Source organism: Parasteatoda tepidariorum, chromosome 8 (genome assembly GCF_043381705.1).
Source record: "Parasteatoda tepidariorum isolate YZ-2023 chromosome 8, CAS_Ptep_4.0, whole genome shotgun sequence".
Classification (NCBI taxonomy): Eukaryota; Metazoa; Arthropoda; class Arachnida; order Araneae; family Theridiidae; genus Parasteatoda; species Parasteatoda tepidariorum.
Window position 1 is genome coordinate 35,209,523 of NC_092211.1, and position 14,996 is coordinate 35,224,518.

General features: G+C 29.3%; 1 protein-coding gene across 1 annotated transcript in view; it reads right to left on the reverse strand.

Moving 5' to 3' along the window:
- LOC107455980 (cell adhesion molecule Dscam1-like) overlaps positions 1-14,996 on the reverse strand; it is a 428,665-nt gene that overhangs the window by 225,431 nt on the left and 188,238 nt on the right. The window contains exon 9 of the mRNA XM_071184630.1: positions 14,681-14,842. Within this exon, the coding sequence (XP_071040731.1) occupies positions 14,681-14,842 (162 nt within the window). The remainder of the gene's footprint in view (positions 1-14,680; positions 14,843-14,996) is intronic.

Sequence of the window (14,996 nt, forward strand, 5' to 3'; positions counted from 1 at the left end):
TTACGAAAAAAAAAAATAGTTTAAAAAATAATTCTTAAAATGCTATTATTTCACCCTTTCTAAAAATCATTTTGTGATTTGTGCAATTTCAAACATAACATAACATTTAAAAAGCTTTACCAAAAACATTTAGAAAAAAATTGGCACAGATTAGTATAACACTATCTTGCTGAGACTTTAGTTTGGTTAGGATAATCTCATTTAGATAGGTTCTTGAATACGTACTTATGACACCCAAATTATTTAGAATCCACATAATGCCAATATAATGTATATTGTTCAGCTTTTAGTATTTACAGAGGTTCCAAATTTTACTTAAATTCCATTTAAAGGACTTCTGACTATCTTTAAAGTTTTTCTGGAATTAAACCTAATCGTGTGAGATTTTTGGCAATTTTCTATTTTATGTAATTGAAATGTCCTTAGTTTGTCCCAATATTTGATCCAAGACTCCCCTTGTCTTCTGGGTTAGATTCACAATTATAAGGGTACGGTGTTGAACACTGGTAGTCGTAAACACGAAAATGGGACTGATTTCCACTGCCGGTTATAAAAAATAATGAATCCCCTGCTATAAAATAGAATATATTTACAATCCACACCATATAAATTTTAATGCATTTACCAATGATTTGTTTAAATGCTGATAGTAAACTCGAATGCTTTTTGAAATGAAAAAATAATTTAGATTTTTTTTTAACTTTACCTATACAAAGATAATAATCTCACTGCTTCCCATTTCCGCCTGAGCTCTTTCATATTCATTATCACTTCAAATCTCCCATCCCGACATGATTTTATTACACCCATACCACCATCCTCGTCTCCAAAATTATACAAATCTTTAACAATTTAAACACGCAATCGATGTTTTAAAGCATCAAAGGTAAGCACTGCTCAGCTTCCATCATCTAAAATTTACATGCATTCAACAATTTTAGTGCATACGATAGGAAATTAGCATCCAGATTATGTAATCATGCATAAAGTAAGGCTTAGCTACGTTGGCGGAACATTGGCGATGTACCGGAGCTCTCGTTCGATTTGGTATAGTTGCGGTAGATTTAAGGGATTGAAAATGTAAATCAAATTAACACAATGGCGTCGCTGTGCGAAGCATGTTTTCATCTCGGATTCACGGAGTACTTTGATTTAAGCATCTCATTCAACATCGGATCTTTTATGGAATCTAAGTAATGTTTTACGAAACGAAAGCGGATATTTTGTTTGGATAAAGCTGAGGGAGAAAATTATGCCGGTATTAATTCCCAATTCATTTTTGAACACTTCTGATTACGGTTTTGCAGGATGATTACCAATTTTTACATCTGTACCGAAAGTTTAAAGAGTAATTACTCCCTACTGGTTTTTAGTTCTTTGAAATATTCCCTTAATATTTAACGTCAGAGATTACTCTGACATTATCCATACAAAAACGTGACGAAAAATGTAATTAAAAAAACATAAAAAAGTAAGTAAGCAAATTATAAGATTTAACGAGTTATTATCCAAAAGAAAATGCATATTTTAATACTCTTGAATTGACATGCATTAAATGAATACCTTTAAGTTTCATTTTAAAACATTCTCAGAGAATAAATATCAGATTATGCCACCATGTACTATAACATCATTTTCTTTTTGAAATTTGGGAGAATTAATTAAGTGAATTTTTGTTCAATAGAAATTACAATATGCCTGTAATCATTACACATTTGATAGCTTATAAGAACATTTACATTCAAGAATGAATAAATATATGATATTTTGTAGATAAAAATATTCAGAACCAATTCACTACATTAAAAAGTAGCAACCATTTAAATGGTTTTGGAACAAACATGAATCGAAAAATTTGTACCACTGATAATAGATATGTTTGATTAATATGTTTGATTAATATGTTCCCTGGATTCCCTGGATTAATATGTTTGATTTTAAATTTAATTGCACTTAAAACTACAGTTAACTACACCGTGCATTTTAAACTTATTCTCACAAAAATCAAGGACGAAATAAATGTACATACACAATGGATGTTAAGTGTTGGATTTGGAAAAGCGAAAAATTAATAAGGGAATTTCATATTGTGTATTAAATCAAAATACTTGCTGACATATAAAAATCGATTTGTTTTAAATTTTTAAAAATATTTTTTTATTACACCAGTTTTACATTTGATTTTATTTCGAAATAGAAAATCCTATTTTGAATTAGTTTTTATGAAGTCTAAAAACTCAGAGTGCGACCCTCCATGGAGAACTAAGACCTACTGCACCTGGGACTCTGGAGAGCAGGACCAGATTCGAACACGGAACCCTCAGTGTTTAGTCCCCAAGTATGTTTGGTAATCATTTTATCGATCACTGAGGGCAGAGTCAACCTTGCCCTGACTGAGGATAAAACCTCGAACCTGATGATTTCTAGAAGGATTCTAGAAATCATAAAAGGATCTAAAATCTTCGAGTGACCAACGCTCATCATCTTAACTCTAAAAGCTCTTCTACTTAAATTTCCCCTATACATTATTCCAAAGATCATCATTTTTTATTTGCCAGTAACAGCATTCGATATAACCTTCTTTTGTGTTAAAAAGCTTTTTTCACTACAAATACTTTCAGATATTATAAAAACTCTCACACTACGTATGACTTCAATATGGATACTCACATATGTACATAAATCTCAAATTTTCTGGGAAGTTTTTAATCTTTCTCAGATAGCAGTGTACGGTTGATTTTAATGTCAGCTACAGCCTTTCTAATAATGCCTTTATAAGATTAGTAAATAAACCATGTAAGCTTGAAACAATGTTAAATTTAACTATGCTAGTCTAGCTGTTATACGAGGCTCGCATAATTAAACCTTTGAATTTGCCTTTACAATACAAGGCAAGAAAAATCTTCTAAAATCGAGGAGTAATCATCATTTTACAAATCAAGAGTAGAAAGTGTTCTCAAACCAGGGATAAATTCCTCTTATCAAGATTTAATTTTGATTTTAAGATCAACACTGAAACAATGTTTATTTACGCTGATTTTTATAAACTTTCTTTAACACTTTAAAAGTAAAAGTTGGCTTGATTATTAAGTTATCAAAACAAAAAAAAATATCGCATTCGAGAGCCTATGCAAAGAAAGAATTAAAAACAAAATTAGGCAAAAGCAAAACTTATACTTAAAATTTAAAAATGCAATTTTTTAAAAAAATAATTGCATTCATTTATTCAATTTTTAAGCAAACAAGCACGGCATTTTTATACTTTTGCTACATTTAAAAAAGGATTAAATGGTTCACCCTTGATTATCAACTAAATTAAAATTGAAATGCTACATTCGCTGTTATGTTGCCTGACATCCAGGATGGGCCCTTTTGTGTCACAACAACCAGAAATAAGACGTGAGTTGTACCAAGCAATTTATTTAAACCACACGAAAAATCACAAAATATTACCCAAACGAAAATATCTCTTCTCAGAAAAAAAAACTCTCTTTCTCAACAACACAAAAAAGAACATCACTTCTCGTGTGTGTCTCTCAAGCAACATCATTTTAGCATTACTTCTCTAGGAATTGATGCTTTTAGCTCAGTTGTCACACACTGTTACGTTACAGTCTAACTCCTCCCTTCCACAGAGTTTTCTTTGCAAAAGTAGGAAATGGCAAAAAAAACATACATAAAATTTTGTCAAAACTGATCTATATAGGTTGACATAAAACTGTTATTGGTATCGAACTGTTATATAGGAAAATAAAACAGTAAAGGAAAATAAACAGGAAAATAAACAGGAAAATTGGAGTCACTAATCTTTTCAAAAATAATTTTAAACTCTTCACTTTCTCTTTGGGATTCTTTGAAATTTTGTGGCGAAATATTTAACAGTTCGATACCAATAAATTCTTTATTACAAGGTAATATCTTTTCAGTGAGTAAGTCATCGCTTTTCGCCGTTTGATCAGAAGTAACGATGTGTTCATTGGAATAGACTATACCGAGCTGTACATTATCTTTATTTTCTACTTCCCTCCTTTCATTCATTTTTTCTTGTTTTCGAGTCATTACAGCACTTATCATTACAGCACTTTCCAATAGAGCAGCCGTTTTGTTACCCAATAAATAATACCCTTGATCAAGAGAATCACCTAATACAGCTGCCTTAGTAACCACTTTTCCTAACTTAAAGTTTAATTCAACTACGGCTAATGGAAAACAAAATGATTCTTCCTGTATTGGAGTTTTTATCTAAGTTGCGCCAGTGTCTCGTAGTATTGAAATGCCAACGCCATTTACCACGCCAATGCTCGTATATGGCGTCATTATATCAGGAAACCTTGGTTCCGAAACGCGAAGCGAAGCCACAGTTTCTGAATTTGTTTTCGCCTTGGGACATTGAGGGCGTAGATGATCATAAGAACCACATTCATAGCATCTAAGCTGTCTTCTTCTTTCAAATTCTTTTTCGCGAACATTTTCTCTAACATTATTTTTCTGCCAAGTCAACTTTTCTTTAGTTCTGCTATCACTTTGGTTCAGAGATCGCCAAGAATCATCTTGGTTACTTCGATTATAAGACACAGACTTTTCCTTGAAACTGTTTTTTAAACTTTCATAGTCGTCCAATTTTCCGGCTAATTTGGAATACGAATTCAATTCCATCCAATCTTCAAGAAAATGATCTCTCATGTCATTTGGTACATGACGTTTCATTTGCTCGGTAACCATCAAACTCTTAAGATCATCGAAAGTGGTAATTTTTACTTCAGAAACCCATTCGCTAAAATAGCAATTTAATTCTAGTGCAAAATTTCGCCAAGATTTTTCAGGTGATTTAAAATGTCGATAAAAATTTTGTTTGAGTCTCTCTGCATTAAGCTTATATTGTTTAAGAATCAATTCTTTTACAAAGTCGTAGTTATTGGCATCATTAGAAGACTCTCTCGCCAACATATTTGAAATGTTAGGTGGTACTACGCTCAATAGGTAAGGCACCCATTCATCTTTAGGAATTTGTGCAATTTCTGCTCGACGTTCAAAATTTATCAGATACAACGACATTTCATCTTTATCTTCATTAAATTTTGGAGTATTGTATTTTATGCTTTGTTTCACCTGATACCGGTCTGTTTTGGTGCAGAATTTGAGAATTTGCTTCTAATTCGAGTCTACGCATTTCCAATTGATGTTGCCGTTCAAGTTCTTCTCGCCGTTCTTGTCTTTCAAGTTCTTCTTGCCGTTCTTGTCTTTCAAGTTCTTCTCGCCGTTCTTGTCTTTCAAGTTCTTCTCGCCTAATTCTCTCCTCCGTTATACGAGTCAAACACATCTTTACATCCTCAACCTCATAATGTTTACTAGTTTGAATTATTTTTTTAATTTCGCAAACATTTGCTTGAAATGGAACAGATTCACTTAATTCGTCGGCCAATTCTATCAAATCCACTTTTTTCGTTTTATTAAGAAAAGCCATAATTTACAGCTGATAAAAAACTACATATACAATCACTGACTACCTTAAATCAACTACTCTTACTATATCCCGCCGCTGCCACCAGTAAAATTCTGTTGCGTCACAACAACAAGAAATAAGACGTGAGTTGTACCAAACAATTTATTTAAATATTCACTCGAAAAATCACAAAATATTACCCAAACGGAAATATCTCTTCTCAGAAAAAAAAACTCTCTTTCTCAACAACACAAAAAGGAACATCACTTCTCGTGTGGGTCTCTCAAGCAACATCATTTTAGCATTACTTCTCGAGGAATTGATGCTTTTAGCTCAGTTGTCGCACACTGTTACGTTACAGCCCCAATGTAAAATATATTAATTTCATTCTTTATATTGTTCTCTAAAATTATGAAGGATTAGTTCCTTTAATTTTTAGTCAATCCCTTCAATTACCATCCCTTCAATTTAGTCAATCCCTTTCAATTATCAGACTGAATCAAAAATGCTGAGGAATTTGCTAATAGAAAACTAACGGTTGCAATTGCAAAGAATTAGGTTTTCTAAAAAATAACATTTAGATTTATATTCTATATCTATCTATCTGTCTCTCTCTCTCTCTGTATATATATATACATTAACTAAAGCTCTTGTTTCTACACTGATGGAATAAATTAACAGAACTTGCATATTTTAAGGAATTTCATGAAGAGAACTGAACTGAATGTAAAACCANTTAGGCTGCATTTAAAAAAAATGAATTTTTCCCAATATATATATTGGGAAAAAAATCAAATTATTAACATAAACCATCTTTCTATGTACTAATATGTTTCCATCCACTTTATGTAGAATAAAGATATTATTTAAAATCCCGATATTTTAATTGTATATTTTAATAAAACCTTAAACCAATTTCGACTTATGTCTCTCCAAAATTTCTCTCTGTAGAACTTAAGTAATTTAAAAGGAAGACATTTGAACTTGAAGATGCAAAGTAAATGGGTTTCATAACCGGTGTCTGAATGGCTCCCCTTTCTCCCTTAATGACACGTCAGCTAGCCATAAAACTCGATACAGATTCTGTCATAAATTCGTTCCATCCCGCCAAACAACACCCAAGCGGAAAACATGTGCACAGCTCATCCCCATTCGCCAAGCAAACCTAGAGATCGTATTAAAATTGTTCCGCCGCCTCGTCCAATTAAAGAGTTCTCCAACGCCCCGCGGCAATTTAATATTGGCCCATCGTCTGGAGAAGTCTTATGTGTAAGGTAATCTAGGTTTTCCCAATATTGGCCCGAAAATGATTCCTTTTCCGCTAGAGCATTCCAAGTGTAAATTACATGTTTCTGAGGACTTGTGTCAATGATCAGGGCTCATACAATAAACTGGCTGCCCGTCCAACCTTGACAAGGTTATCAGTAAATTATAAGTTTCACCTCGAGTGTTGGAGTTTTGGAAAAGATTCTACGTTAGTAAAAGGGAATTCACTCGTGTTAAAGCCTTATTTGATGATTTTCTGAAACGAAAAAATGAAATCGAACTTCTAAACTTAATATGGAAGGAATTATTTGTTTAATTGGTTATAAAAATTTAAGTTTCTTAAATGTAAGAATATTGTAATTGGGAATTTAACGCACTTAAAAGGGATACCATCAAAGCTTACATTGAATGTTTAAGTTTTCATGACAATAATGCAAATTTAAAGAAAATTTACTCAAATTTAAATGTTATACAAACTGCTTCTAAATGGGTGAAAACGGCAAAAAACGCAAAATAATGATCTTCAACATTTATATATATAAAATTGAATGTCTGTCTGTGTGTTTTGTGTTGGTGTGTGGGTGTCCTTTATAGACTCATAAGCCATCCCACCGTAATCGATGAAATTTGGTATACAAATACTTTGAAACACTAGGTAGGTCACTGTGTATATTAGAATATTCTATGATGAACAATTCGAGTGAGATGAGTGAAAAACGAAGAGAAATTTTCTGATTTTGTTTTAGTTAGCAATAAACCTGGTTAATCACTTTTTTAAATTTAACTATAGACGATTCATTTTTTCACTTATTTTAGGAATAACATCAGTGATAATTGTTAATGTATAGCTCTATTTGTTCAAAAAAATAGTTTATTGCACGCATTTATATACTTAATTATTTTATATGCCTGATAAATTCAATGAACAACATTGCATGATAGCACGCGTGGTCTACGTCGCATAATTTATACTTTTAAAGTTCTCTGATACCACTCGTTTTTTTTAAAAATTATTTTCTATCTTAATTCTCTTAAAGCAAGTTTCGGAAAAATTAGCTATTTAAAATTAACGGTAATTGAAGAGAAAAAAATATTTATGTATTTAAAGACAAAATTAATAGGAAAGTGGTACTAATTCGCTTAGAAGAAGCGTAAAAAATCGCCATATTATTATTGATGCAAATGATGCTTAATTAATGTAGGTAATGCATGTATATTGAAATAAAAGAAATAGGCTATGTACTAGAAAGCAAAAGTGATGGAGTAAAGATATTTATTTGCTTAGAATATTAAAAGAATTGTTAGAAATCGTCATACAACAATTGGCGGCAAGGATGGTTAATTAGTGTTGGTTATATGCATTAATTGCAGTAAAAATAGTAACTTATGTTCCAAAAAGAAAAATTAATGGAGAATGTATTAATGGGAAATTCCTTTACAAAAATAGTAAAAAATCGCCATTCCTAGATGGCGCTTAATTATTGTACTACTGACTGTCATATATGTACTGCTGGTATTATGGTAATTGAAGCAGTTTTGATTATAATTCTACAACAGGTTTTCCATAGTTTCAGAAAATATTTTTTCCATCGATACCTTTTAAATATAACGATATTGAAAAATATTTTATATTTACTTAATAATAGACTAAAATTACTTTATTTGCCTGCTTTCAAATTTAAAAAACATAAATCGAAACTTATCTGAAGTTTATTTTACCAGAAACATTTTCTTCTTCAATTTATTTAGTAATATGTTTTTCATTAACTATAAATATTATCTGAAAGCTTTTCTTAGCTTTAGAGAATTTAATTTGCATTTTACGAAAATGAAACACACATAATCTATGAAAATAAATCTGAATTTCTTATTTCAGCATGTCTAAGTTTCGAAAACAAAAGCTTCTACCCAATATATATTAAAATTAATTTGAATTTCAAAAAAATAAAAACAAATATTGTGTTTTAATTAAAACTGATTATAAGAGACGTGAAGTTTTTTAAATAATATCTATCTGTACTTTTACCTTATGGTTAATTAATTACTGAAATCAATCAAAATTCAAAATTTATAAATTTTAACAAGCGAAATATAATGCACCTTAGCTTTTTATAAATTTTTTCAAAAACAACTGACGATTTAAAAAAATGAACAAGAAGAAAAAAGTCAAAACTATGAAAATTTACAGCTTGTTTTGCTGTTTAAAGATCAGTTTCTCCTCCTCAATTTTCAATAATTGCTGCAAACTTCATCAAAAGATGGCGCTTTGTAAAGATACTTCTATTAAATAATGCGATAAAAATACAATTTTCAGCAGAAGCGGCAACAGGCAACAAAACAATAAACACACTAGCTAGTATTTCAGTTGGATTGATCTGACAAGCATAAAAAAAAACTTTCTTTCGTTGAAAAATTATAAGCTAGTACTCGTATTCTAAGAAGAATGTAGCAAATTTTGCTTTACTATCTCATTCCCTTTCCTTAAATTGATAAGTTTTGAAATCGTTCATTTTTGAGCCCTATATGTTTAAAGAGAAAACAGGGAGAATAATAAAACTGTAAAACAATTTTTTTATAATTAAAATAGTTTCAAATTTGCTTATTATATCCTACTTTTTTGACCATCTCCTTGCATGAAAACTCCTTTACTAACTTTTGTACGTCTTTTTTTTTCTTTTTTGAGGTCATGGAGTTGATTTGAGGCATTAGTATACAATTACCAATAAACATGTATTTAATGTATTTTTCCATGCTGCAATGAATAAAGCTAGTCATAAAATGATCGAATGAATAGTTTAGAAGTTATAAGGGTTTTATGTACAAAAACTGCAAATCTGTATTTTTGCATATAAACTCATCTAATAAATATCTAAAAGCTGGAGAGACTTTTTTTCCTACATATTGTTATACGTGGAATCGAAAGAAACAATACTTGAGCCAATAAAATGAATAGTTCCAGAGTTGCAAGCGTTTTATGTTGAAAAAAATATTATTAACAAATCTATATAAATTTTTTAATTTGCTATACAAAGGTTATCTGGTACTTAGGCTGCATTTAAAAAAAATGAAATTCGCGGAATTTAATGGAATAAACTTGAGTTGATAGTTAACTCGAGTTAATAGTTAACTCGATATAAACTCGAGTTGATAGTATAATTAATTTTAGATATAATTAAGCTATAAGGACTTTCTTCATAAAATGCAATTCAAACATAGTATATTTCATACAATAAAAAATCATTTCAACTTATGAAATATTAGCCTTCATGTCTCTTGTTTACTCTGATTCAATTAAACAAGAGATATTAGAATCAATACCTTATTCGCCCGCGTAGCAATGCAAAAAAGTGCTAGTACAATATAATATTTTTTTTTATATAAAATGCTTATAACTTCTGGATTCTTCGTTTGATGGTATTGGAATTAATCTCGTTTGATTTAACGTAAATGATTTCTTCCGAAACAATATCTTACATATTCAGACATCCATAGAAACCAATGTAAAGTGTGTACCACAGTACTTGTCTTAAGAAATGTATTTATTTATATATAAAAACTCTTGCAACTCTTATTTATTTATTAAATTGACTCGTTTATAGTTACATTTGATTCAGTGCCAAAAAAAAATTTATGTCTAAGTAAAAAATTGTGCTATTTCGAACATTAAACTCCCTATAACTTCTAGACTTTGCTCCGATTGTTTCATGATTGATCTTATTTGATTCAGCGTAAAAAATAAAGAAAAAAAATAGTAACAATACCTCATTTGCTTGTACATACAATTCTTGACCATATTCTCTTTAAAATAGATAAAAAAGTACGTTGGAGACTCGGAAATTTTTCAGCCTTTTTTTTATCACGACATAACATAGTTTTTAATGAAACTATTCTTGGAAATTAAATAGACACCCATTTTTTAAAAAAACTACTAGCCTAAATAGTAATTGATCACTTTACATGAGGTAAACATTTATATAAAAACATTAATTTAGATGGCAGAAAAATATGTGATGAAAAATCATCTTTATCTGCTAATTTACATGAAAAGCAAAAGTTAAACCACGGATACGAGGCTAACTTGCCACGAACTGTTAAGATAATAATTGTTCATGTTTTTTTTTGTTTTTAAGAAAGAGACTTACTGCGAAGTCAGAAATCTTATTAACTGTCTTTCCGTTACTTGGTCTTTTATTTTCACGATTATTTCTTTTCAGTATTAAATAACACAATCGCATTTCAGAATAAACCGTCCTTTCCTGACCGAGAACTTGCAAATCAAATTGAAGAGTTCTCTAACTTTTCCCTCAACAAAATCTTGAGTAAATCTTTCTCTACGAGTTAAGTACTTTATTTCACCAAAATAACTCGAGCGAAAATCGAAGAAAAAACTATAAAGAATGGATGAAAAGAAGAAAAAACATCTCCCACCTTAATTTCACTTGTTAATGTTCGATTTTCAGTGCTGTTTACGTTTGACATTAGGGATCCCTTAAGGGAAAACCATTTACCAAAAAAAGAAAAGAAAGAAAATGTCAGCTTTCTTAAACCTTTGCAAGGTTTGAACCAATCCCAACTCAAAGTTTGTGTTCGAAATTGGAAAAGAGGCAATGTTTATTTAAGGGGAGCTGCACACAAATTGGACAATTTTCCCTAAACTCTGGAAATAACTAAAAGGACAACTTGAATGGAAGCTTATTTATCTCTTTGATACCTAATTGTTATTTTTATGATAATTCCGTTTGTGTGTGCGTGAAGAGAATAATTTTTAATTATTTTTAGCGAATTGAACTACTGTATTGCTTATTTTCAATAAAAATTAAACAAACATATAGACATAATACCTCTTTAGGCTTGAAAGGTGAACTAGTTGCTTTGAATGAGAAGGAAATAATCAAATTGTAATATTTTTTGTACGAAAATTTACCTTAAAGTTAAATGTATTTGCCTTTTTTACAAAGCATCGTTATTTCAAAGAAAAAGAAATTGACATAAATACAAGAAAAAAAGCTTTAGGTTTGTTTCCACACAGAGTTTCTAATGTCTTAACGAAGAATAAATAAAACATAAAACAACTATCTCCAAGAATTTACAATATTTAAAGGATATGCTGTTTTTTGGGGGCTTTATTGCAATAATAATTTTTATAATAGGGCTTTATATGATTTTTAGTATTTGTTAGTATCTATCTTTTCAAAAAACAATTAAAGCAAGCAAAACGTATTTCATACCGTGAAATCAGCTTAACTAAATCTTTCAACTAAAATAGCATCAAACAATTTAAGGACGGTTTTCTAGCATTTAAAAAGTTTTACAAGAGATTTTTCATACCAAACAATCTATTTCTCTATTTCAAGGAGCTTTTAAGACAATTTTAGCCAATTTTAGGATTTTTTATACTATGAAATAATTTCACAAATTTATCAACTCAAAAGCTAATGTATAGTATATTTAATTATTAATTACTTTGGTAATGGATTAGGTAAAATAAATAGTAAATATAGTTTTACAATATGTGACATAAGCTGGTAAAATTTTGTAATTTTTTCATAATACCATAAATCATGGCATAAACAGCATTTACTTGGTTAAATTTAAGTTTTAGCTCTGTATTTTCACTCAATGTGTGGTAATGAGAACTGTAAGAATTCCCGGAAAATTAGAATTTCCGGTAAACCGTTGTAAAAAGAACAGACAAATTACATAATGAATGGTTAAAATACCGTAAGTTTTAGTTTAATAAACCAGAATTATTATTATTATTACTTACCAGAAAAGACCTTAGACATGAAATTCTACCAGAATTTTTATCTCCATGTAAGATTGCTTTGTATTATAGTTCAACGTATCTATATCATGATTTAAAGCTGAACCAATTATTCTAAGAGATATTTTGTGTAGGCATGGAATGTTTCTGTTTGCAAATAAGTGTCCATTCTTTGGTAAATGTGACAAAACTGAGTTCGCAACATTTTTCGCGTATTTGTCATTTTCAAAATGAAATATTATATCTACTTAGATGTGGTTATGGAAAGTTTTCACTTCATAGAAAAATATTTTCATGAAAAAAAGTCAGCAATATAAAACCCAGATTAAAGCTACCCAATGGTAATATTTTCAGTTACATTCATGCGTACACTAAATACTGATAACTAGAAAGTTTACACTGGTAAATGCCACACAAACTTTAAACTAAATGTCGTGATTTTACAAGCTAGTGATAAAATATACTTTGAAAAAATATACTTTTGAATTAAACAAATGGTCTTAAATGTGTCGTATTCGATAAATTAGAGTCACTGGCCAAATTATTAGACGAACTAAAAGATTCTACTTAAAATCTTAATCATGAGGTGATACTAAGCAGCTTTATTGTTTCTACGCAATTGAAACCGGCTTGTTACGATATATAATATAAATTCAACAATTAAATAAATTATACGTTATATTATAGAAATATGGAATATTTGTTATATCATATATCTTATTAGTATATTATAATAATTAGACCAAGTTATTAGACGCACTGTAGTGTTTTAATAATTGCATGTTTTGCACGAATTAATATGCAGTACTTTTATGTTTAAACATACACGCTATGGGTTTTTATTCAAGAGATTTTTTATATATTTCCTATTTGTATTTATTTTTAACGTATTACACAACAATGCCAACTAATTGATACACATACATAAACAAGTATAAACCGGTTTTAGCAGCGTAGAAACAATAATGTTGTATAGTATCGCCTGATAATTAAGATTTTACATAAAATCTTATAGTGCGTCGAATAATTTGTCTAGGAACTGTAATAGAAAAAGGTTTCTTTTACCCATATCTAGAGAGTATTAATTAAAAATAAAACTTCGTTGTAAATTCCTCAAATTTCACAATTTATAATAATAATATATTTTACACAATATTGCAAAAAAACATTTAACAGTATTAAGAAACTTATTTTCAAAACAATAATGTAGTTATCATTAACTTTGAAGAAGTTTATAATATTACTCGTTGACTGAAAGTACATTCAAATACATTTAACCAGTTTAAAAAATGTCGATCAAAATTTGTTAGCTGGTCTTCAAAGTACATAAATTGGGATTAAGTTGTACTTTAATTTAAAATTTTGCAGGTATAAGTTCAATTTTAAATCCATAAATCAAAATGCAATCGATAAATTTTGCAGATACTCACTTTTATTAAAACAAATGTTCTAAAGAGTTAAAAATAACAAAAAACTTCTTTTGTTTCTTGATAATAATAGATGGAGTGTCGTGTTTGAGGGCTCGGAAATAAATATATCTTTCTTTCAATTTAATTATAAAGCAAAAGAATCTTTTTTTCTCATTTGAAAAAACAAGTCTTTTGCTTCATAATGTACGTAAATATTATATTACTGCAACTTACATCTTATTGCGTTAGTTAGATGAGACATATTTCATCGTTTTATCAATTAAAAATATAGTTTTGCATTATAAAGCAAAACAAAGATACTGAATAAATGAAATTACCCTCGCTTTTTATAACGGTAGTAAATAATATAATCTTTTCAATCAAAAACAAACATTGAATAATAAATTTTTCAAATAGTTATCTTATATTGATAATGATAACTTATGGGATATCGAAGATTTACGCAATGAAAGTGTCTCAGAAAAAATAAATTCAAAGCAATAATATAAAGATCTGAAAATATTTGATAAACACTTCATTTTTGTCGTCGAATCTATACATTGGTACAAAAGAAGTAAATCCCATAAAAATTCCTTGTAAATAGCGAACGTTAAAGTTATTTCTTAAAAAAATAATTTAGATTCAAACGTTGTATACTTTTATTTTAAAGCTTAGCAATTAAATTAAACAATGAAACGATTCCAAATTTTTCTTTACAGAAAAAAATATTTAAAAATTTATAAAATGGTAAAATATTATTCTTTCAGAATAAACTGATTATAAAAAATGTTTACATACCCATGACTTGAACAAACACGTCTTTTTGAGAGCGATCACCGTCTTTATTTTCAGCGATACAAGTATATTTTCCTTCATCCGCTTTCTTGTTTACTTCTCTGATAATCAATGTGCCATTTGGAAACACCTGTTGTCTGTGATTTTGGGGTAGCACTCTTGAATCTAAGAAGAAACGTAGTCAAAGCGTAGTTAAAAAAAATTACTTTTTATGAAGATTAAAAATTTTCTTATGTATACATTTTAACTTTGATGGAAAAAATGTCTCAAACAATTTTTACTTTAACTGAATTTGAAACCTCATGTATATATATATATA